General features: G+C 29.5%; 3 protein-coding genes across 7 annotated transcripts in view; 1 reads left to right on the top strand and 2 right to left on the bottom strand.

The window, feature by feature from the left end:
• The window catches only part of LOC145239868 (C2 domain-containing protein 3-like), a 176,473-nt gene extending 176,282 nt beyond the window's left edge, over nucleotides 1–191 (bottom strand). For all 3 annotated transcript variants that reach the window (XM_080103482.1, XM_080103537.1, XM_080103596.1), the window contains exon 1: nucleotides 45–191. In XM_080103482.1, the coding sequence (XP_079959608.1) occupies nucleotides 45–87 (43 nt within the window). In that variant the 5' untranslated portion in view covers nucleotides 88–191. The remainder of the gene's footprint in view (nucleotides 1–44) is intronic.
• A 34-nt stretch (nucleotides 192–225) lies between these two features.
• LOC145240221 (zinc finger BED domain-containing protein 5-like) overlaps nucleotides 226–22,574 on the top strand; it is a 51,600-nt gene continuing 29,251 nt past the window's right edge. Inside the window, exons 1-2 of one of the 3 annotated variants that reach the window (XR_013862509.1) lie at nucleotides 226–276; nucleotides 3,666–6,478. Coding sequence is in view for 2 of the 3 variants with exons in the window: in XM_080103837.1 (XP_079959963.1) it covers nucleotides 22,471–22,538 (68 nt within the window). In the remaining variant the exon portion in view is untranslated. Of the gene's footprint in view, nucleotides 277–3,665; nucleotides 6,479–21,806; nucleotides 22,539–22,574 lie in introns of those variants that run through there. The other 2 variants (XM_080103885.1, XM_080103837.1) reach the window with 2 other exon arrangements.
• Nucleotides 5,686–22,211, bottom strand: LOC145240135 (mitochondrial intermembrane space import and assembly protein 40-B-like). The gene is made up of 3 exons (XM_080103760.1): nucleotides 22,057–22,211; nucleotides 16,673–16,771; nucleotides 5,686–14,920 (listed from the first exon to the last, which is right to left on the bottom strand). Exons 1-3 carry the CDS (start codon nucleotides 22,076–22,078, stop codon nucleotides 14,553–14,555), a joined length of 489 nt encoding a protein of 162 aa, XP_079959886.1. The 5' UTR covers nucleotides 22,079–22,211; the 3' UTR covers nucleotides 5,686–14,552.

The raw sequence follows: 22,574 nt of genomic DNA, 5'->3' as shown, positions 1-22,574 counted from the left end.
CATAAAAATGTCATTTTACAAAATAACAATTCAAAATAACCGACCTGCTAGCTGGTATCCAGTAGAAAGGTCCTCGTTTTCATCCATTTGTTAGCGTTTTAATGAATGTATTCTTCAGAGGAGATCAAGATCATTTCTCCACATGCACGGACATGTTCGGCGCCATTCAAAACAAATCCTAGTAACGAAAACTTCCGCTTTGTATAGTGTTTCACTTCCGGTTTAAACGCAAAGAAACTTACTTTTAAAAATGAGTTCATTAATATCACGCTCTTTGTAAGTTGCATATAATTCCTAATAATTCAATCAATCTTATTTGTATGTGTCATTTTAAAGAAGAAAAAAGTTTAAAAGATGAATACTTCACAGAAACTGACATGGTACAAGGGACATTACTCGTTTCTTTAATTGGTGCTTGTTTACATTGGTGATCTTAAACCCACGCATCGCATTTCAGGTGAAAACATTATTACATGTCGTAGCGAAATTAATATAAATTGCAAATATTGTGAAAATGATCAAGTAATGAGATATTGGCGCGGCAGCTTTTTTTTTTTTATATATTTTCATCCTTGTTTTATTAAAACATTTTGTTGAAAACAATTGTACTTTCCTTTTTTAATTAAAACAGTCAGGAGTCGAAAATGTAGAAAAAAGTTGCCGCAACATTCTTTTTTAAATGTTTTCATCTAATGAAAATATCGTTGGTTTTAGCGCCATAAATTGTGACATGAAAACCAAAACGATTCTCTTAATAGTCGCGTAAAGACTACATTTTATATTATTAATGGTTATCAACTTTGTTACATATAAAAAAAAATAACCGTCGAGGCTTTCTTTTTTTGATATTTTGATTTAATAAAAATATCGCTGGTTTTAGCGTCTTAAATTATGAGATGACAAAAAATGAACGTAAAATGGAGTTGTCTTCCTCTGCATAATGACCTTGTATATATATATATATATATATATATATATATATATATATATATATATATATATATATATATATATATATATAAAATAAATAAATTAAAAAAAGCGCCGATATATTTAAAATTTTAAAAATCAGCCAGTTGTTCCTTGATAACGCGTTTAAAGATGGTTGACCCTTAATTTAAGTTAAGGGTTATTTTCCTTGTCTGTCATACTGAATTAGTCGTACAACTCTTTCACGTGATAAAACTCGATGATTCGAAAAATTATATTTTTACTTGTAATTATTTTTTACTGGATCATTTTTCACAATTTTTGGAATTTATACTACTTTCGCCATGACATGTAAGTATGTAATAATGTTTTCACCTGAAATGCGCTGGTTTAAAAGATCACTAATGTAAACAAGCACTCTTTAATGAGATAAATTAGCGGCTGCTAATGTACCCTATTATCGGTTATTTGAACCAACTTGTTTGTTTTTCAAGTAAATGTACAGAATACAGTAGAACTCCGGGGTACATTGGCCCTAGGATACATTTATTTATTTATTTTTTTCATGTTACGATGTGGAATACAATGTTTTCCGGACCCTGGTTACAGTATTTTACTTACCCCGCCTTGCGGTGTTATTTATAATGTTATTTGATTATACACATGTGTATTATATACTGTACTGTATTTTATTACTAATTTTTAATGCCGTATTCCGGGATTCTACTGTAGTTAACTCTTAAGAACTCGTAAAGCAAAAACAGATAACGCATGATTTATATAAAATGCATTAGAATGAAATTCTCTTCAGAACCTGCATAGTGGAAACAGTTTGTAATATTTTTAATTGTTAAAAATCAATCTTACGAATCGTTTTCACACGAGTCCAGTATAGAATTTCATTACAATAGAGTTTTATATAAATTAGGTTGGTATTTTTTTTTGGGGGGGGGGGGATAAAGCTCTAGAGTGATAACTATTTTGTAATTTTACCGTTTTTCATATGTACACAAAAGTTAGTTTGATCTTACTGGGTATTCATTGAATGTGGCATAGCACATATTTTCTAAAATTGAAGAAATAGTAATGCTGATAGGTATAAAATCAGAACTTTTTTCTTTCTTTTTTTACACAGGCATCACCACATTATCAAGGCCAAGAGGTCATTCAAGGACAAGGGTTAAAGAGTGTACAGTAGAAATTGGACAATATAGTAATCATTAGTAATGAAAATTCAGCAAATTTGTTAACTCATATCGAACGACTCAAGAACTTATTTACGTTAGACTTGAAGACAACCATATTGTACTCAGCCGGAAAGCAGGAAAATGGAAGACAATTCCACAGGCGTGCAGTTCTAAGAAAGAAGCTTTGTTCATGGAATCTACGTTTAGGTTTAGGATAAAGAGTGGGGGGAATTATTGATAGTGTTTTCAGCTAGACGAGTGTTTCTTGTGAAAGTTTGGCGAGGGGGGACCATAGACTGTAGCTCAGTCGAACACTTTCCATGAAAATAACGATACATCAGAGACAAGCTGCAACATCTCTTCTGTGAGATAGAGGTTTTTGAATACATTTGGTGTGATTGTTAGAGTATTTGCTAATGAAATGAAAGACTGGGGTTCAATTCTCGGTCAAGTTATACCAAAGTGTCACATAACAGTACCTAATGTCTTCTTGCACAAAACTTAACATTATGAAGTGAGGATCAAGAATAAGTGGAGCATTCCAGATAAAGTAGTATCACCCTCTCCTACATCTTAGTATACTAGCTAATGAAAATGGAAACTTTGGGTCGCTTTCGACTATGATCAATCTAGTATATTTTTACTATTAAATTTTTAAATTTAACAACATTAATTAATTAAATTAAATTAAGAAACACTTTATTTTCCACATGAGACTAAATATGCTACAACTTTGAGTTTAAAGTATAGCTTAATATGTAGATAAATTTAAAAAAACTAAAAAAAATTAAAAAAAACAGCACATTTGTATTATTTGGGTTATTCAAACTATTGTTCTCATCCTAAAGATTATTCCCACAAAGTTTTGGCCAATGTAACCTTCAACCTTCTTTAGGTTTATCTTGTTGAACTCCGGAATCTGTAAAAAATTCATTTAATCATGGGAGTAGCATGCTCTCATTTCATCATAATCATGACTAGGTAGAAATCTTAAGTAATTTGCAAATACTTTCTTCGTATCACCAGCATTGAGGATTGAACCTTTAATTTGGAGAATATAATTTAGAACTGAATTTACCTAGTACTTTATCCATTACATCATGGTTGACGGTTCAATCCTCAGTGTGGGGTGATACTAAGAATACAATTCTGAATTACTTAAGACAACTACCTGGGTATGGCTGACGGAAAAAGAGCATGCTACCCTGTTAATTAAATAAAGGGTCTTTGAAATTCCATCCAGATTTCAGTGTTCAGCAGAAAGATTCTCAAACTCAACAAGATACACTTAAAAAAGATTGGAGCTTACATTGGTCAAAATATTATGAGAAAAACAATTAAGTTGAAAACAGTAGTCCGAATAATTTAAATTATATAAATTATCTAACCTCATTTCAAAAACTCAGAAGCATAAAACAACATATATTCCTATGACATGGTGTATTGTCTTGATGAAAGAGCATTTTTTCTTCTTCATTTGACGATTTCTTCCTTTAAACGTTCAAATGTTACATCATATTTGTTATTGGTTGTTATTTCTTTTTGCAGGTATTGATGAACAAAATATGTTGTACATTCGAAAATACAAAAGCCAAAACCTTGCCTGCTGATGCTTGCTTTGGGCATCTTTCACTCGCTATTGCCCACTTAGTTGACTTTGAAATAAAGGAGTGGATACATGTTTCATCCATTTTCACATATTGACACAAAAATTCCTTTTTTTTTTTCTTTTTTTGCATTTAAACAATTGCTCTGAGTCATTGACATATTATTGTTGTTAATCGACTGTAAGCAAACGAAATACTCACTTTGAATACAACTTTAATATTAACAAATTTTCATACAAAATGGTGAATCCATTGCCTTTTGATATTTTCAACTCCTCCCCTCTCTAATGCAACTTCAATATATGATTAGCTAAAACGAGTTTGTGGACTTTGTTTTCTGGGACAATGGCTGAATTTGGGCAACTTAAGTGTTCAACATCATTTGCATCTTTATGATCACATTTAAAATCAGCATACTATTTCTTAACCATTGTTTCTAACACAGCAGAATCCGAATAACACTTCAAATCATTGGTTTGCTTGAACAGTATTTTTTTTCTATCAGAAAGCATTGCTTTATCAACACAGGAATTTCATAAACTTTATTTATGGAAGTTCTATCTGACGATGGACACATAGAGGAAGAAAAAACATTTTTCCCCATTATAGTTACAAGACGAGTTTTTTTTATGAATGTCTTTAATGGAAGAACTAGAGATCAGAACTCAGTCAAGCACCTTAGTATGAAAATAACACTAACCCATCACTCAATAAGTTCTGAGCTTGACATATAGATGGCGCTACTAACAAAAAAAAACTATATTTTTTAATAATCTTCAAATGACACAGGTCCAGATTTGAGTTTAATTGGATTATTAGTTTACAAATTAGTTATTTATGTGAAACTACTGTTGTAAATTTTCAAAACAATGTTAAGATATCGCCACAACAAAGTTACAAGTTTATTTCTAATAGAGATGGGATGATCTCATGGGGAGTCTAATAAATAGTCTTAAACTAGGCTCAAATATTGAGCTTGAATTGATTAAAGTAAACTTCTTAAGTATCATTACTGAATAAAGAGAACACAACAGTAACTATAAAACACTTTTAGACTTATTGTTTGATCAGAAGGATATTTTTGCTTTGTTTTAAGAAAGAAATTTAATTTGAACCAAATGTATTTTTAGTATCCTGAGGATGCTAAGCACTGACAAGAAATCGGTTTAGCCTGATACGAAATCCAACATTATTTAAACACACAGCTTCTCAAACATAAAATATAATAAACCATATATTTTCAAATAGACTTGGTCTAAATATTGGAAAAATAAATAAATAAAATAAAACAAGAGTTGTCCCTAAAAATGTATTTATTTTTAAAGATATGAATCATATTTCATTTTTCCATTGAGTTTGATGCATTAGTCATGCATAACTTGGTAGGAAGTTGTTTCAACTTACACCCACCAAAATCTTTTGGTGGATGAAAACTAGAATAATTTGATTTTTTTTTCATAAATATTCTTTTCTTTTTAAATTGCAGTTTGATAAATATGATTGAGCTTGAAATTTTGATACTGAAAAAGTAAAAGTATTTTCAAAATAAGAATCGTTTTAATGATTCCATTGTAAAGATGGCCAAACGATTTTAGTAGGAACGTTTTAATCACTTGGGCATGAGTTCAATCTCACCTAGCAGTTCATCCTTTAACCTGACATATAAAGTTATCTATCTTTCTAACATATGAAGTTTGAAAGGGAAAATCATTTTTGTGCAATAACAAGAGTTTACTTATGCAAATTATCATTGTTTTGCATAAGGGAATTCTTATTTAAAAAGAGGAAACATTTTCCTCCAGGGATCAGAGCAAAAACATGATTTGGCAAATTTGGATCACGTCAAGTACTTGGGGACAGAGACATCTAACACAAAAAATCCTGCTGGATTTCCAAATTCAAACCAAAATAACAATCTGTTCTACATAAAGAAAGATTCAAACCAGTCTGTTTTGTTGTTGTTGTTGTTGTTTGTTATTAGCACAAATATATTTTATTTTTTGTTAGTTTTTTTTAAGAAAATAAATATTCCAGCTGAGCAAACTTTTAGATTGGATACATTTTCCATTATTCACAGAATATTCTTAAACAAACAGTACAGTAAAGAGAAATAACTTATTACATGATTACTTCCCTTTAATCGGAATATTCATTTAATGAGTTATTTTCCTTTTGGTTTCTGTGAAAAAAAATCAGCATAATATATTTTTCTTTATAATAAACACATTGAATATTTTTCTTTTCTTAGCACGTGGACATTATTATGTAGGTACAGATATAATTGAAAACAAAACTCTGTACTAAGTTCAAAGAACTTTTCTCAAGTAAAATGCCACATGAAACCTAATGTAGGTATTAATTTTGTATTATTTTATTTTTTACAATATTGTGGGTTCTGCAATTCTACTGCATAAGCAGCAAAGATGTTTAATGTTATAATTTGAACAAGTGAAAATTATATAAATTAAAAAATAAGAATAAAAGTGATCATATGGAGAAAAGAGTGTTGATGACTAAAACTTGATGAACAAGTCAGGCATAAGCTGGAGTTTATTTGTATGAAATATGGTTGAATTGCAGAAAGGATTGTGAACCTGATTACTGATCATATGGGTGGCATCTTTTGGAAATAGATCACCCGGTATATGAATTGTGTTTTGCTCTTTCAAGATTTAACTTTTACTTAAATCCAATACAATAACAAAGACAACTAAAGAAAATAATGCAATTAATGATATTCCATTTTTGCTTTCAGGAATAATAAAAAAAAAATAGAGGTTTAACAATTAGTTATTTAATAAAAATGACAAAAAGAAAACTAGTTTCCTCCAAATGTTATAAAAAAAATTTAAAAAATGACAAATTTTATTTTGAAAACAAACACTCTTTTTGCTTTTTCAAGAGAGGAATGCGAGGCATTAGTCAATAGATACAAAAAAACTTGATTCTCAAATCTTGAACCTCATCATCACAGAATCATACAATCTCATTCAGTTTTTTTTTTTTTTTTTTTTTTTTTGGAAGGAGAGAGGATTCGTTTTAGGCATGTCAACCTTTTTTCTGTTATAATAATTCAACAGCGATATAAAAATTAAAGTTTTAGAAATTATTCCAAGTTACATTTTAATTGAATGATATAAAATATGATACTGCATAACCTGTTATCTAAGAAAACAACCAATTTTCAAATGAGAAAAACAATTTTTGTACACGATAACCCCATAACTCATGCTAATTTTTAATAATTAATTTATCTATTTGATTTTATATAAACATTATGAAGCATAATGTCAAAAACATTTATACTAACTAGTATCAAGTAATGATAACAATCAATAACAAGAACATAAATCCGTCATGCCTGCTAATATAAGGACGGGCCAAGGCCTTATCTGAACGTTACTACTCCATATTGTATGAAGTATTCACAAAAGTGTTCCATGGAAAAATTGATAACTCAAAAACTATTTATCTATTCAGGCTAAAATTTTGACATTATTTCATATGTCAAATCTGGAAAATTTAGAAGTTTAAATTCTGTTAAAATATGAACTGTGACCAAACTTTTCATAGTTATATAAAGTAAAGGATTTCATTGTCGACAATACATGTCAAATAGAGTCTCTATGATAAACACAACCAAATTTATTGCCAAAACTGTGACTCTCACCTTTTCTGTGACCTTGAGCATTGGCACTCATTCTAAAATTAAATCAGTTCAATTTTAGAGGATAACTGATACTTTGACCAAGTTTGGTAATGATTGGTCAAGTGATGTGGATGTGACATTGTACACAAACCACCCAAAACAAACTCAACCCAAACCATAACCTCTTTGTGGTGGAGGTTACAATAGTATTTATGAGACAAGAGTTTAGTACATATTTAATAACTAAATACTGAGTAATCAAAATAAAAAAAAATGCATTTATTGAATTTAATAATCAGGTTTGTTTTTGTTTTTACAATAAGTGCTCAGCATTAAAAACTTGATTTTTTTTAATTATTAGGGCAACATAATTATTATGACAAAAATGTTTATTAAATGTAATTATGTTTATATTAAGACTCCTGCAATCTTTTAACAAAGATAACTTTATTCCCGTTACAAAATTGTATGAAACACAAAATATGCGTAACAGGTAAACAATAAGTTACATCTAAGGGAAATGATTTATCAACATACATACAATATCTCTTATAATTTATAAATGTATATACTATTAAAATGCTAGGATTTGAAGTTTGTATGCAAATAGAAATATTTGATTCATTGATAAAAAAAAAGGAACAGACAGAATGCATGTTACCAAGATAATAGTTTTATGATGTCAATACTCAAGTTTGAATCTCTCATTAGGATTTTTTTTTTAAACTGGATATGTATTTTATAAATTTAAAGAAATTAGCATAACAAAAAGCATCATACAAATATTTTTAAAACTAAGTGAGCAATATTTTTATAATCTAAAAAAAGATAGACATGAAAGATATTCAGCATTAGTTAAAAGGGAGTATTATTGCTTAAAAACAGTTTGTTTTTTTGTCAATAAAAACAATATATAAATACATCATATATATTATTTTATTTAGTGGAATGTTTATTGAGATGAGTATTGTTTATTTATTGCAGACTATTATCCTCATCTTTTAGATATTGTTTCACGACATTTCAGCCAACTATTCCTCTGGTTTTCGTGGTGAGACGAAAAACAACTATGGAAGGCAGTAATTGCTGAGAATGAAGTTAGGAAATTCGGAGTTCCTATCCCATCGCAGTTACCACCTTATGAAGGCCAGAGGAATAGTTGGCTGAAACGTTGCGAAACAACAACTAAAAGATGAGGATAATAATCCGCAATAAATAAATGAATATTCATCATAGATACTTACTCTTTCATGCAAATTCTAAGGAGTATATTTTTTTCAAATATTTTTATTAGCTATAAAGCAGTAAAAGCTAGGAAAAGATGCAAATTGGCATACTTAAGATACTATACCAACACTATTCAAGGAGCAGGTATAAACTAGTTTATATATCAAGAAATTTTATTTTTACTTTTTTTAAAATGGAGACTGAGATTTTCTTGGCAAATAATTAAAACATTTTTATGTTCTTTCTTGCTGTTTAGAATGAAATAGTAATAAATTATTAAAATCCAAATCAATGTACATTGCAGAATTTATGTTTTATATTTTACTAGCAGAGGGACCCACCTTTGTCCGGGATTAAATGATGATCAATAAATGTTTCACACTCCCATATTATTATTTTATTTTTTACTGTCATTGAAACCAGCGAAATTGCCCATTTTTCAATCAAATCTATTGATTGTCTGCTCTAGTTGGGGACCCATTTCGGTGCACCTGGAGGAAGATTCACCTGCTTCTCACAGTGACTTAATTCACATTACACTGCTCTGTACAGACCCTCCTATTGATTTTATAAAATTATTTTTTATATATAATTTATTAACTAATAAGATTGGAAATCCAGGAAAAAAGGACCCCCGCTCCCAACAAAACTGACTTAGTTGACCTTCACAAAATTAATATTTTTTTCTAAATTTTATATATTATATGTCCAAGTCGATGCTCTATCAGATGGTAGAACTTCATGATAGTCTACTTTGTACTTTTTTTACTTAACTGGACATACAAACACACATACATTCGCGTTAACAGATGTTTGCCCTTTATATATTAGAAGATACCTTTAAAACTTGCTTTATAAAACCAGCATATGTACAATGTGTTGATTGATTTAACTTACCTAACAAATATAAACAATGTGATTTTGTCTCCTGTTTTAAGGAAAAGAATAACATTTTTAGATTTAAAATGAATCATAGATATTAGTGTAAGGATTTATTCTTTTTTATTTTAATATTGATATACTAAAATAATTTAACAATGAGTTCCAGTTTCTAAAATAAAAAAAAGATATTTTGAAATAATAACTAGTATTGAAACATTAGAGAGCTCTTGAAATATGTAAAAAGAATAGCTAAATACCTGGTTTTAGGAGTTATTTTAAATATCTCTTTTAGTTGATAAGTCATCAAGTGTGAATAAAAAGCTTATAAATTGTCAAGTAATTAAGCATCACAAAAAAGTAATAAAGTAGTGATCATCTCAGTATTCTTATTTTGTACTGATTACATATATATATATATATATATTATCTATAAATATAAAAGCGAAAATGTATGTATGTGTGTTCGCTTTTTCTGTGTGTCTACGAAAGGCTTTTTTCAGAGAAGCGGTCACTCGTTTCACAACTTTTTATATCACATATAAATCGTAATATCTCACAGTTAACAACGAAACTTGCCTGTCTATTTAATTTGCTCGATTTCGGGAAGATAAATATTCAACATTTGTCGCTCGCCGCATGTGGGTTAGTCTTTTTCATATAACATCTTGGAGGAAAAAAAAGCGTTCAGCAGTAAATGAAATCCCGCAGTCAAACTTGACCTCATTAACTCATTAAAACAGGCACCTGCTAAATCCAAGTAATTAAATAAATTCAAACGTGTTTCCGTTAGCATGTCGCGGTGGGGCAATGGTTAACGTCGCACTTTTTTTTTTTTTTCACACTTTAATTTACAACTTTGCCTCAAGGGTTTGGGTTCGATCTTCATACTTACTTTTATTTTTTTTACCCCCCCCCCAAACCTCCAAACACCCGGGCAACGCCGGGTACCCCTCGCTAGTATATATATAAATGCAATTATTTTTCATTTACAAGACTTACATATCAAAATAGCTCACTATATTTAAATAGTCTTTCAAAATGACATATATATAGAGAGAAAAGACTAAAATATTTATTTGTATTCCTAATTTGTGTAACTATATTGTAAGTTTATAATGAATTAATTTTTGAATATTTAGTGTCGTTAATAATTTTATTGTCATATACAGCAGAAGCTTGGGATACGTTTTCTTTCAGATTACGATGTGGAATACAATGTTTTTCTGGCTGCTGGTTACGGTATTTGCATCGCCTTATGGTGTTATTTATAATGTTATTTGATTATATACATGTGTATTATATACTGTACTGTATTTTGTTACTAATTTTTAATGTACTGTATAAAATTTTGCTTAGGCCCCGCCATATGGCGATTTCACCTTACGACCCCAACCCTAGAATGGATTAATGCTGTATCCAGGGGTTTTACTACACACACAAACGAATTTCTCTGTTCCAGCCCCTTAAAAAAGAAAAAAAAATAGTTCCTGTGAAAAATAAACATATTTCAACATCATTTTTCAAAATGTCCCTAGTTACTTGCCTCCTCCCTGCTGGATAAAAATATAAGCTTTCCTTGGCTGCAACAAAAAAAGAGCACAATCCTTTCTGTGTGTGAATAATATATATATACTAGCATGGGTGCCCGGGTGTTTGGAGGTGTATGCTGAGCAAAAAAAAAAAAAAAAAAAAAAAAGCATTCAATTTTTTTTAACTTTGACCCCTATTATGACCCCCTTAAAATTTATTGTTTTGGGCTCAAATCCAGTTATTAAGTTAGATCCATGTCCAAGGAACCTAAAACTAAAATTTCAACTGTTTAGACTCCAAATTGTCGAAGGAGTTTGGTAGAGTTCTCAAAGGTTAAATCATTGAACTTTGCCTCCTTACCAGCCAATTTTCTGGCCGAAAACTGATCACATAGATTTTCCAAACCTCAGTACCCTGTATATTAAATTTCGAGTCTGTAGACTGAAAATTAACAAAGTTATTGCGAAAGAAAATGTACACAGACGCACCTACAGACAGACACGGTCACTTTTATAGATATATATATTCTCGTGCATTCTAACTAAAAGATTACACACAACATTTGACTGTTAATTCACCAGAAATTGATATGGAAAGAACAACTGTTGAAAAGACTTTTTACATATTTCAAGATATGCTGAAATCATGTTATGTTTGTTAGAGACAAAAGTTTGAGGTTATAACTATAATTTTAAAATTATGACCAGTTCTGTTCATTATATAATTATTAAAATTATCAAGAATAAATTAGGGATTATCTTAACTATCTAAATAGCATTTCATTTGTTATATTAATCTCTGATTCTGATTAGCCAATTTTCACTTGTTATTGTTGTATTATATCATTGACACACTGATATGCTGCTACAATTTGTTTAAAAGATTATGCAGTCCCACCTGCAGAATATGGAAATGGTTTTCCATTATATATATAAAAAAAATTTTAAATCAGCAAACGGAAATAACTAATTGAAGAATATAAAAATGAAATACCTCCCTATAACTAATTTTTTTCTAAAAACTGTGCAAACATAAAATGCTAAAATGACTGATCAAGAAAAGAAAGTTTCTTATTCAATTTTCTTCCTTCCATATATTGTATACTTCAGTATACTATCAACTCTCAATATTTCTGGACTATTATAATTCAAACAATATTTTGCAGGTAGAGAAAAAAGCTACTTTCAATGGCAACAGAAAAACCTATGATTGATACACATTATTTTTAAAAAGGTTTCTTAGCAAATTGATCAATTTGAGAAAACAAGAATTTACAATGCATATCTTTTATTGCATGACATTTATTTTTGTAGTTTTGATAAATTTTATAATGTAAAAGTAAAGTCAGATCTTCCCCTATTTCAATATAAATAAAAGCAGCATATAGAATTGTTTCTTCATATGTGTTTTGATCTCTTATTGGTATATATTTCCAGAAAAAAGAAATTGTTTAATTCAAAGTTACCAATTTTTATACTTTATTCAGTCAGCTGTTCTTTCTTTGCTTAATAATTTCAGTGTGATGGTTGGCGTGATTAGCCATCCCATAGTAACAAGTCTTCATCTTTCAATTCAGAAAACCATACCAGAAATCTAATTAGGTTTACTTCTTCATATTAATCTGTTAACCAGGTTCATATTACATCATTTTGCCTATGAAAAATGATTTAACTAATAAAAATTTTTTTCTCAAATTATGTTTTCAAATTAAAATTTGTACAAAAATATCCAATTTCCTTTTTCATAAAGTTCCTTGTATATGCATTGTTTCATATTAAAATTTATGCACTATTTTTCATAGCACAGGTATGATTAGGCCTTTTGTTTACTTAATAAAAGAAGAAAACTGCAAAAGCAGTTCTTGCTAATTAGTGTGACCTGTCAGGATAAAGTAGGTCAATTATGATGGAAACATGGGTACTTATGTCTTACGCTTAAACATTCTTTTCTTATAAATACTACTCAGAAAAATTATTTTATTTGTAAATACATTTAATCATATAAAATAGTACACTTGTTCCAGTGTTTATTCACTTTTTTATTTTTCATTAAATTTGAACTTCATAGCCAGTTATGTAGACATTTATTTTCTTGGATTATTCAATTTTAATCAATCAACAGCTGTGCAAAGGAAAATTGAAGAAATACAACAAAGTCATGCTCCCATTTCTGAATCCCATATTAATATTTTTATTCAATTTTTTTTATCTATTCAGAAATATTAACTATTGTGCTCTTCAATTAGCAAATTTTAAAATAAAAATAAATTTTCATATAATTTTATAATTATGCAAAAACATCCTTGCAGCAACATGTAGAGGCAATTAATTGGAGGGGGGTGTTAAATAATAATGTTTATAGAACTGGCTTTTGTTCTGAATAAGTAAAACTTAAAATAAATTTAAATTACAATCAACAATAAATAGAAATCTAACAGAGAAAAAAACTAGAATAGAAGGAAGGTACTATTTTATATGATTAAAAGTGCTTTGTAAATAAATTTGTCTAAGTAGTATTCATAAGAAAAGAATGTTTAATATAGACATGGTTATCTGTGTCTCCATGTTAATTAGCATAATTTCTTGTGTCATGCAATGTTGATTGAGATTTTAGTTTCATTTGAATTTACAGATTTTCATATTTCATCCACTCAGCCATTTTCATTCAATTTCTATTTATTTTCCATTTTGATTTAAATTTATTTTTATTTATTATTCTAATCAAGTTGTATATACACTATTATTTACCTTCACTCCTTACCTAAAACTAAAAAAAAAAAAATTCCTTCTACACAAATATGTTGTTGCATGAATACTCTTTCATAGTAATGAAACATTCATTTTTATTTATCAATTTTATAATAAAAGAACACTATAATTATACTTGCAGATAATAATAAAAAAAAAAATCTAGTAAAAATATTTATATGGCATTCAAGTGGAAACACGATTTTCCCTATGATGGGTCTTGCTAGTTGCTTATAAATTTGTTATTAAGTTGAAAAAAGTAAAATAAAATAAAAACAAGCCTTTTTACAAATATGGATTCTAAAAATAATACTATATAATGCATTTTCTTAACTTATACATGGAGGTCAGATAGCCAAGAAAATCTATGGCTATTTCTATTGATTTTTTTTTAATTATAATTGAATGATTCTTCAAACTTGAAGAATAAAAACAAAAATGACAAAAGCAGATTCATTTTAATAAAAAATGTCTGAAGATTTTTCTACTGGCAATGTATCAGAAGAGTATTGCTAGAATCTGGCTTCTATCAAAATTCAATTTGATAAATGAAATTAAAAAAAAAAACATGTAATCTTTGTAATAGTCATACAATAATAAAAAAAAAAAACGATTAAAAAAAAACTAATGATTGAACAAACTTAAAATGAACACAGCATTAGTGGATATGTGTTGGAAGTTCCTTCAGTTCATCAATTCGATTAATCAATGTCACACTTAGTTGATTCAAACCAATTCTGGAGAGCACAATCCACATTGAATTAAAAAGTCATTCATCTAATCAACTATTAGGTCAAGATGTTTGTTGGACAGCATTTTCAGGAGTTTCCACTTCTGAAGGTATGACTTCTGGATTACTAGCTACATCCGTAACTGACTCGGAACTGTTACTCTCTAAGGATGTTTCCTCTTCTGGTTTGATAGGAGCATTTTCTAAAGGATCCTTGGAATCTTCATCATCCCTAGGGTAAAGCTCTGGATAGTCACTCATACAATCTTGCATCTTCTTAAAGGCATCAAAGCAATTTGAACCTTTTGGCTCAGAATCGCTGTAGTGAAAACAAGAGAAAGCCTCTCGGAATGGGATGCCACAAGGTCCAGAAGCCATGCCACCAAGGCATGGGCAATTCCAGTTAATGGTACCATCCTTTAAAATCAGACCTGGAAAATAAAAAATATATATTAGCAGTGATATGCAGTATGAGGAGACTTGATGTCAAATATAACAACACAGATTAATGTCTTTTTAAAATTCTTTCTATATAAGACATTAAATGATTATTTACTCTTGAAAAATTATCTATTTAATATTAAAAAAATTGTTAGGATTAGATTTTAACATCTTGATCCTGACCAACAATCTATTATTTTATTATTAAGTAACTCCAAAACAAAATTTTACTTTCACCATTTCTAAAACCTTTCAACGTGGTCACATAGATCTTTGTAAAATTATTTTTATAGCACAATTAACCATCGTATTATGACCATTCCAGGTTTGTTGGAAATTGGAAAATTTTACATCTTGTGTGATATTGGTCCAGAATCCAAATTTCAAACTAAAAATAGAGATTTTGAACAAGTGAAAATTCCGTACAATCTCATTTTGTGGCAAATGAAAATTAATGATAATAGAAGTAATAATTATGAAATCAACTTAGCTAAACAGTGAGCAAAATCCGATTACCCCTTAAAAAAAAAACTATTAAAATGACACAGAAGCATAACTTTGTTCACATAAAATTCATTTCAACAGCTAACACATTGAGTTTGCATAATAGGATTTATAACATAGTAGAGATCAAAGTAATTTTCTTTTAATAGTAGATCAATATAAACAGCAAAACACACTGACCATAAAAATGCTTTGGAGCAACAGCAGCTGTAGTTGAACAAAATTGGTATTTTTTGTCCATTTGCATTCAGAATGAATTTGAAAAATTGAGAATATAAATATTGAAAATGTTCTTAAATGTTTATTTAAGCTATTCTGTTATCAGAAAATACAATTAATAATATATAATTAAATTTAAACTGAAGTAAACTATGTTTACACACTATTTCATTTTCAAAATAAAAATTTTTCTCAACATTCTTTTTCAAACAAATTGACTAATAAAATGTTTATGTATTTATGAGTCTTATTTTATAAAATAGTGATTTCTTCAAGAAATACTGCTTGTTTTTAGGTCTACTCGGTTTTCAAACTTTAATAAATGTAGTCAAAAATGACTTTCTAGTCACAAATTAAAAATAAAAAATTAGTAAAATAAAAATTATAATTACTTATCTTACTACTAACCCTATGATTGAGTGGCAAACTGCTCTAAAAAAAAAAAAAAAAAAATTTTCCTTTACCCTACATTCAAGCGACAAGCCCCCTTTCCTCTGAAAATAAAACTTCCATAACCCTACCATTAATCCTAAGTCCGAGTGGCAAGCCCCCCCCCATCTTTACCAAAAATCCTCTCAAAATCACACAAAATCAAAACAAATCTCCTTCAAAATAAAACTAGCAAGATTTATCTCGAATAGAAAAAAAATTGATTAACATTCCTAAAATGCTTAAACATGCCATTAAATTTATGTGAAACTGACTCCCCATTTTAAATTGTTCTTTTTTTTTTCCTTCTTTCTGCAAAGATTCTCAGAGTGTTCACACATAATCACCTAAAAAAGTAGAATATCATATTGAGTATAGGATAACAGAAAGCGTTAATTTATAAAAATACAAAAAGAAATTTGCATAAAATGGCGCTGATATTTTCACTATAAAATGTTATGTAGTTGTAAATAACAGATTAAAATTGTATATTTCTATATTCATTTTACTGAGTGAACTTATTGAAGTGAGCAATTAGAAAATTGAAAAATTTAAACAAAAAAGTTAATTTCAGTAAAGTATTTTCTTACCTGGTTCTTCATCATCTTCATCATCATTTTTAGTTGTCACTAAAGCTGTGCTTGGTTTTTCATAATCTTCTTTAGTCACAAATAATATTTTGTCTTTTCCTAGAAAAAGAATAGAAGTTTTGGTCAATTAATATTTTCTTTCTTTTTTTTTTTTTTTACTTAATGATTCAAATAAAACTTTTTAAATTATATAGCAAAATTATCATTAATCGAGAAACAAAGCCAGTTTTATAAAAAAAAAAGTTTTTCTTTATTTGGTATTTTTGCATCTTAACAAAGTAATCTTGTTTTGTATATCACATATGACTTTCTAACCGGACTCGAGTCTGAGTAAAGTGGGCGAGGTGGAAGATACTGCCATCTTTTACACATTCTAGCATTGCATACATGCTTGTCTTCATTTCTTAGTTTTATAAACAGATCACATCCATATTGTGATTCAGGTTGTCTTCTGATAGTATTAATAATCCAAAAAATTAACTTAGATATTGCATCTAATATTCATTTTTAGAATTAGCTGTTCATCCCTCAATTCATTTGAACCACTCTAAAAATCTTCGGATCAGCCTAGGCTATACCAAGACCATTCAATATCTTACACTAACAAATTTTCTTAAAAGTAATTTTGGTACTTACTTGTCTAGAATTCATTCTACATTAAAATACAAAAATAAAGAAAAATCTGTATGATGTATGTATTTGTGATGAAAAGAAAATATTGTATTCTAAAATTCAGGTAAATTTTATTTTTAAATCAGAAAATCAAATTTTATGGCTAACCAAGGAGCAACTGTCCCACAACATTTTGAAAACAGTTTCAAGAAACAACAGAGATAATTCAGCATAATTCAAACTTGCAAGATTTTTGTTGTAATGCTTACGAATTCCCATTCTCTTAAAAATTATTTCATTTATAAAAAATAAAACTACTTGATAAATTTACAGAATTTTTGGAATACAATATTTTCTTTCTGCCACAGACATTTTATTTTATTTTTATTTTTTAATATAAGAGAATTCTGAACAAGCACTGCAATTTCTTTTATGCAAACACTGAAAGAAAATGTCTTATTTAGATTTTAAGATAAAGTTTTACATAGCATATCAACCCTTTTGGGGGTTATCTAACACCAAAACAATACATTTGTATTTGAATAATAAGTGCATGCTCATACTCTTTCCATTAGTATATAAATAAGCACAATACACTCCGACTGACAATAATAGATCGGTAATAAAAGTAAGGATTTTTCAATTTTCTATGAATTAATTTATGAAAAATATTTACAGAAAATCTGTCATATGATAGCGACATCATTGACATCTATTTTACATGCTGGCAAATATGCTCATCCACAGACAGCTTTTCATAATTTCATGACTCATGGCTAGATGTAGCAAGTAAGCATATTAACATCGATTATAAACCCGGATGTTAGTCATTACCAATCGTGACAGTCCATAACTCAACCTTTTGAGCTAACATCATCGGAAAAACTCATACTTAAAACAGAAGTTAGAATATGAACAAAAAAAGAAGACTTATTGAAACCATTCAATTTATACTAATGATAAACCAGAAGTTTTCAACAAAAACAGACAAATTTTCGCCTTTGTTGGTGTAAATAAGTCTACAAAATAAGGGTCAATTCAGAGTTTACTTTAGAAACTATAATTTTTAGCCTGTGAAAAAAAAGTTATAGCCTCTTGATGAAGAATAAATGCTTTATGCCAAATTGATGGTTAAATATGATTAAAATTGTACACACTTTTGCATTAAATACTAATCCCTAAGTGCGCATCGAACAGATACCATAATACTTAATTCGCTGCACCTTATAAAAAAGATCCATACAAAATTTCAGCCAGACAGGTCCAGTAGTTTCCAAGAAAAAGTGGAACAACCGATAAAAAGAGAATTATAAATGGTTGCAATAGCAATTATATTTATTAAACAAATCTCATTACTTATCCACACAAACATACAATTTTATTACATAAAAATATTGTACTCTTGAAATTAGTCAATATTTTAATAGTGGTGTGTCTTTGCTGCAGTATTGATGGTTTACCATGAGGTTGTTTTTGACACAAATTGATATCATAAACGTTTTGTTTGACGATAGCCCATAAGTTTTTAATTGGGAGGAGATAGGGGCCATACGAGAGCATTGACTGTAAGATTAAATTCTATATTTTCTGCCAAATGAAAGAAAAGCAAAGTTCTTCTATAAATAAATAACAAATAATATATTTGAGTGACCTACACTGTTGAGTGTATAGTGTGCCAAAAGTTAAAAGTGTCACAGTGAAGAAGCTAATAAAGTACAAAGGGTTGATCACTTGTCTTTGAGCAGTACATCTTCCAGTGGAGAATAGCTTTGCTTGGATCTCAAGTTGACTGAAGTAATAAAAGACATCTTCATTGGTGCCTGTGACTACTGTGTAAATCCTAAAGGTTTAGAAGTAGTTCTTCAATAGTTTGGTCAAAACTAGTGTGCCCTAGGGGTTTATTAGTTCTTATGTGACCAAATCACCTTGCAGGAGCTGCTCTCCGCAAGAAAAAAGTAATATTCATGCTTACGGCTGACACAGCCAGATCATCAACTTTTCAACTTGGAAATCCAAAATGGCTAAGAATAATGCTTGAGTTAGCACAGAGTGGGAGGAGGCATTATCATACATAAAAATAAAATCTTGTAAGAAAAAAGGTATGTCATCTAACCAAGGCATCAGAGATTCTTTCATGAGATTGCAATAGGCAGTAGATGTCACTTTATTCTTTCAGGTACTCCAATGATGCCTACTCACATCATAACTTCTCCACTTAGTTCTTCATGCCAAGGTTTATCTCTGAGATACACTCAACCAGCTGTCATGTCTATCAAGTGTCTCTCGAGTCATCAGTGTCCAACCTTCAAATATTTCCTTAACCATTCCATCCTCATTCTTGAGTGTCATGACTGAAAAGAGGACAATTTTCATGGAAGTTATAGTCTCAAAGAATAGCAATCCTTGCCTGATAGTTCAAATCTTTTACAATATTCCTCACATCCCCATCAATGAAAATAGAAATTTCAGCATCATTTCTTTCTTGGTCATGAATCCTTCTGAAATCAACATGGAAATTTATTTTTTCGTATGGGGATAATAGCACCAGGTGAGATACTTTTAGCCAATTCTTTGATTATAACTGTTTTATAATTGTCAGTTTGATTATAGTCATTATCGTGGTTGCAGCATTCACCCTGGGTCGATTAGGTCAGCTCTTTCCAACAAGTTCACCACATCCCAAATACTGGCTGACCAGGCCTGGTGATCTAAGATTACTTCTATTATGAACGCAAACGATTTGCAGTTCCAACAATGGATCCTATATGTAAGATGCAGGAGCAAATTGAGGACAATGCATCCACACTTTATTATCGACTTATATTGGATCCTTCCTTCACATGTTCATCTAATTTTGAAATTGGGATGTGGTTGGCCAACATAACGTGTTGACAAACTTGCCTCAATAGAGCATTGATTTGCATGTTGTAGGCCATGGAGCTGTGATCCATAAGTCTGTTGCCAAGTAGTTTGAGCAAACCAACATTAAGTCGTCGACCAATGATTATATAATGTAGGGATAGTGTTTATTTTTTTTTTTAAATCAAAACAAATTAACAAGGATGAATAGAAAATAAAAACGAATGTATCACAATTGTAATTTATAAATATTTATTTTTTTCTCAATTAATATATATATATATATATATATATATATATATATATATATATATATATATATATATTGTTTTACTTATTACTGTATATCTATTGTTTATAACTAATGGTTCCCATAATTAAAACGTTGTGAAAATCACACTCAAAATGAGAACAGTAGTCCGATGAATCCAAATAATACGAATAACCAATCATCTCAAAAATTCAGAAACGTCATTATTGTTTTTAATTGATAAATTTCGCTAAACATGTTGTAGAAATGTATCGTAATTTTCAAGTCCATCATTTTCACTTTTTATATTGTATCTCGATAACATGACTTGTTTACATGAGACCAAGTAATAAAAAACGGCAATAATCACTTCCGTGTTAAAAAAAAAAAAATTTTTTTTTTAAATGGGGGATCGATTTACTATAACGTTGTAACTAAAAAGTGAGCGCTCCTTTCAAATGTCGAAATATTAACTTTTTTCTCTGGTATATCAGTGTCCATGCACTAATAATCCACTAAAAAAAATTGCAAGAAACCAAACAGAAACAAGTTTATAGTGTGTGGGGGGGGGGGGAAACGCTCGTACAGGTCTGACAATACGAATTTTATTTGAGCAAAAATAATAAATATCGCACTCATTCAATTTCTTCAGGTCCACGTGGAAAATACAAAAACCATTTTCTGAGTTTTCCAAGAATTATCGGGAGGAAATTACCTCCCTTCTAAACCCTCCTATGTCTTACATAAGCAAACACGATCGTGTTCTTCAAATTCTATTTTATTTAATAAATAATTTTCTACCTTATCGATTTTTGTAAATTTTTTACTATAATCATCTAAAAAAAATACAAGGAATACGTAGATACTATTGTTTTTATGTAATACGATTTCCGAAATTTCGTCCCAATAGTGTAGAAGCGCCCAAACACGTCCTATGTAAGAAGAAAAAAATGACGGAGACAGCGCACCGGCGGTGGCATCGTTAAAAAGTCAATTTCGCATGTCTTAAGTGGAAATACGAGAAAAAAAATCTAGAATATATTTGATTAGTTTATTAGATAATTATGCAGAATACCATGCTATTTTTTTTAGATAAGATTTTCAAGTTAAATTCAATTTTTACGGGAACTTTTGTTTTTTAATTGTAAAGTAAAAGTACAGAATAGCTAACTCCCTTCATCCTCATGTTAAGAACGAGTTTCAAAAAAATAACGTTATTATTTCAGGATTCCCCTATTCTGCATAAGTACCGTTTATTGCCAGTCGCTTTATTGAAGAATATCGATGTGCGCACAACTAATTTTCGCCTCATCCCGAGCGCTCCGCCCTCCTAAATTGACCTTATGTCTAACCTTCCTGCAGTTGTTGACAGGTAAATAAACACTAAACAGCAATATTGGACTATTTCTAATACTTTCGTTTAGTGTTTGCTTAATCGATGACGATGATCAACATGAAAAATCAACAGGGTTCACCTCGAGTCAACATGTAAAAGGTCATCAATAAAGAATTGACACCGGCAAAAAAGTTCGGTCGTCGACTCACGATATTTCCAAGGTCACACGACAAGTTATAAGTAAAACGATCAAAATAAAATTAATCTCTAGTCCAAAAACTTTTTTTACTCGTTCATTCAGTAGAATAGGCAAAGATGAAAGTTTACCTTCTTCTCGACAGTAGCTCATTTTTGGTCCTCCAATGAATTGTAAACTATGAAAAAGCACGTTGCTGTGTTCTTCACATGGTAGCGTGTTTGACAACAGCGCATGCGCGAAATAAAATCAAATACTTCCGGTTTTGAAACCATTTGACCTTCACGCATTATAGCCCGTTCTCTTTTGTTACCACTAATTATATAATTTTGCCGAGACAATATTTGAAGCCATGGGATCTGATCTATATCAATAAATAAATAAATAATAATTTCTACATAAAAAAGCTATCTTGAAAATACTTGCTTCCAAAGAAGTAATTTTTTATGACTAGTTTTGCCTAGTTTTCGTACTGGTGACACTTGAAATTAATTCAAGTTTAGTTTACTGTATAAATTATTTTTGGTCGCTTCTTCCTATTTACAATGCCTCCCCACAGGACAGAGTTAGACACCAGGGTCGTTAAAAAATCTCTAAATATTAAAAATCTAAGGTAAAATCGATCATCTTTAATATGTACATTCTATTT

The sequence above is a fragment of the Euprymna scolopes genome, chromosome 1, assembly GCF_053919585.1.
Source record: "Euprymna scolopes isolate OS-2025 chromosome 1, ASM5391958v1, whole genome shotgun sequence".
Classification (NCBI taxonomy): Eukaryota; Metazoa; Mollusca; class Cephalopoda; order Sepiida; family Sepiolidae; genus Euprymna; species Euprymna scolopes.
Note: the sequence above shows the minus strand (reverse complement) of the source record. Positions and strands in the feature narration are given on the sequence as shown.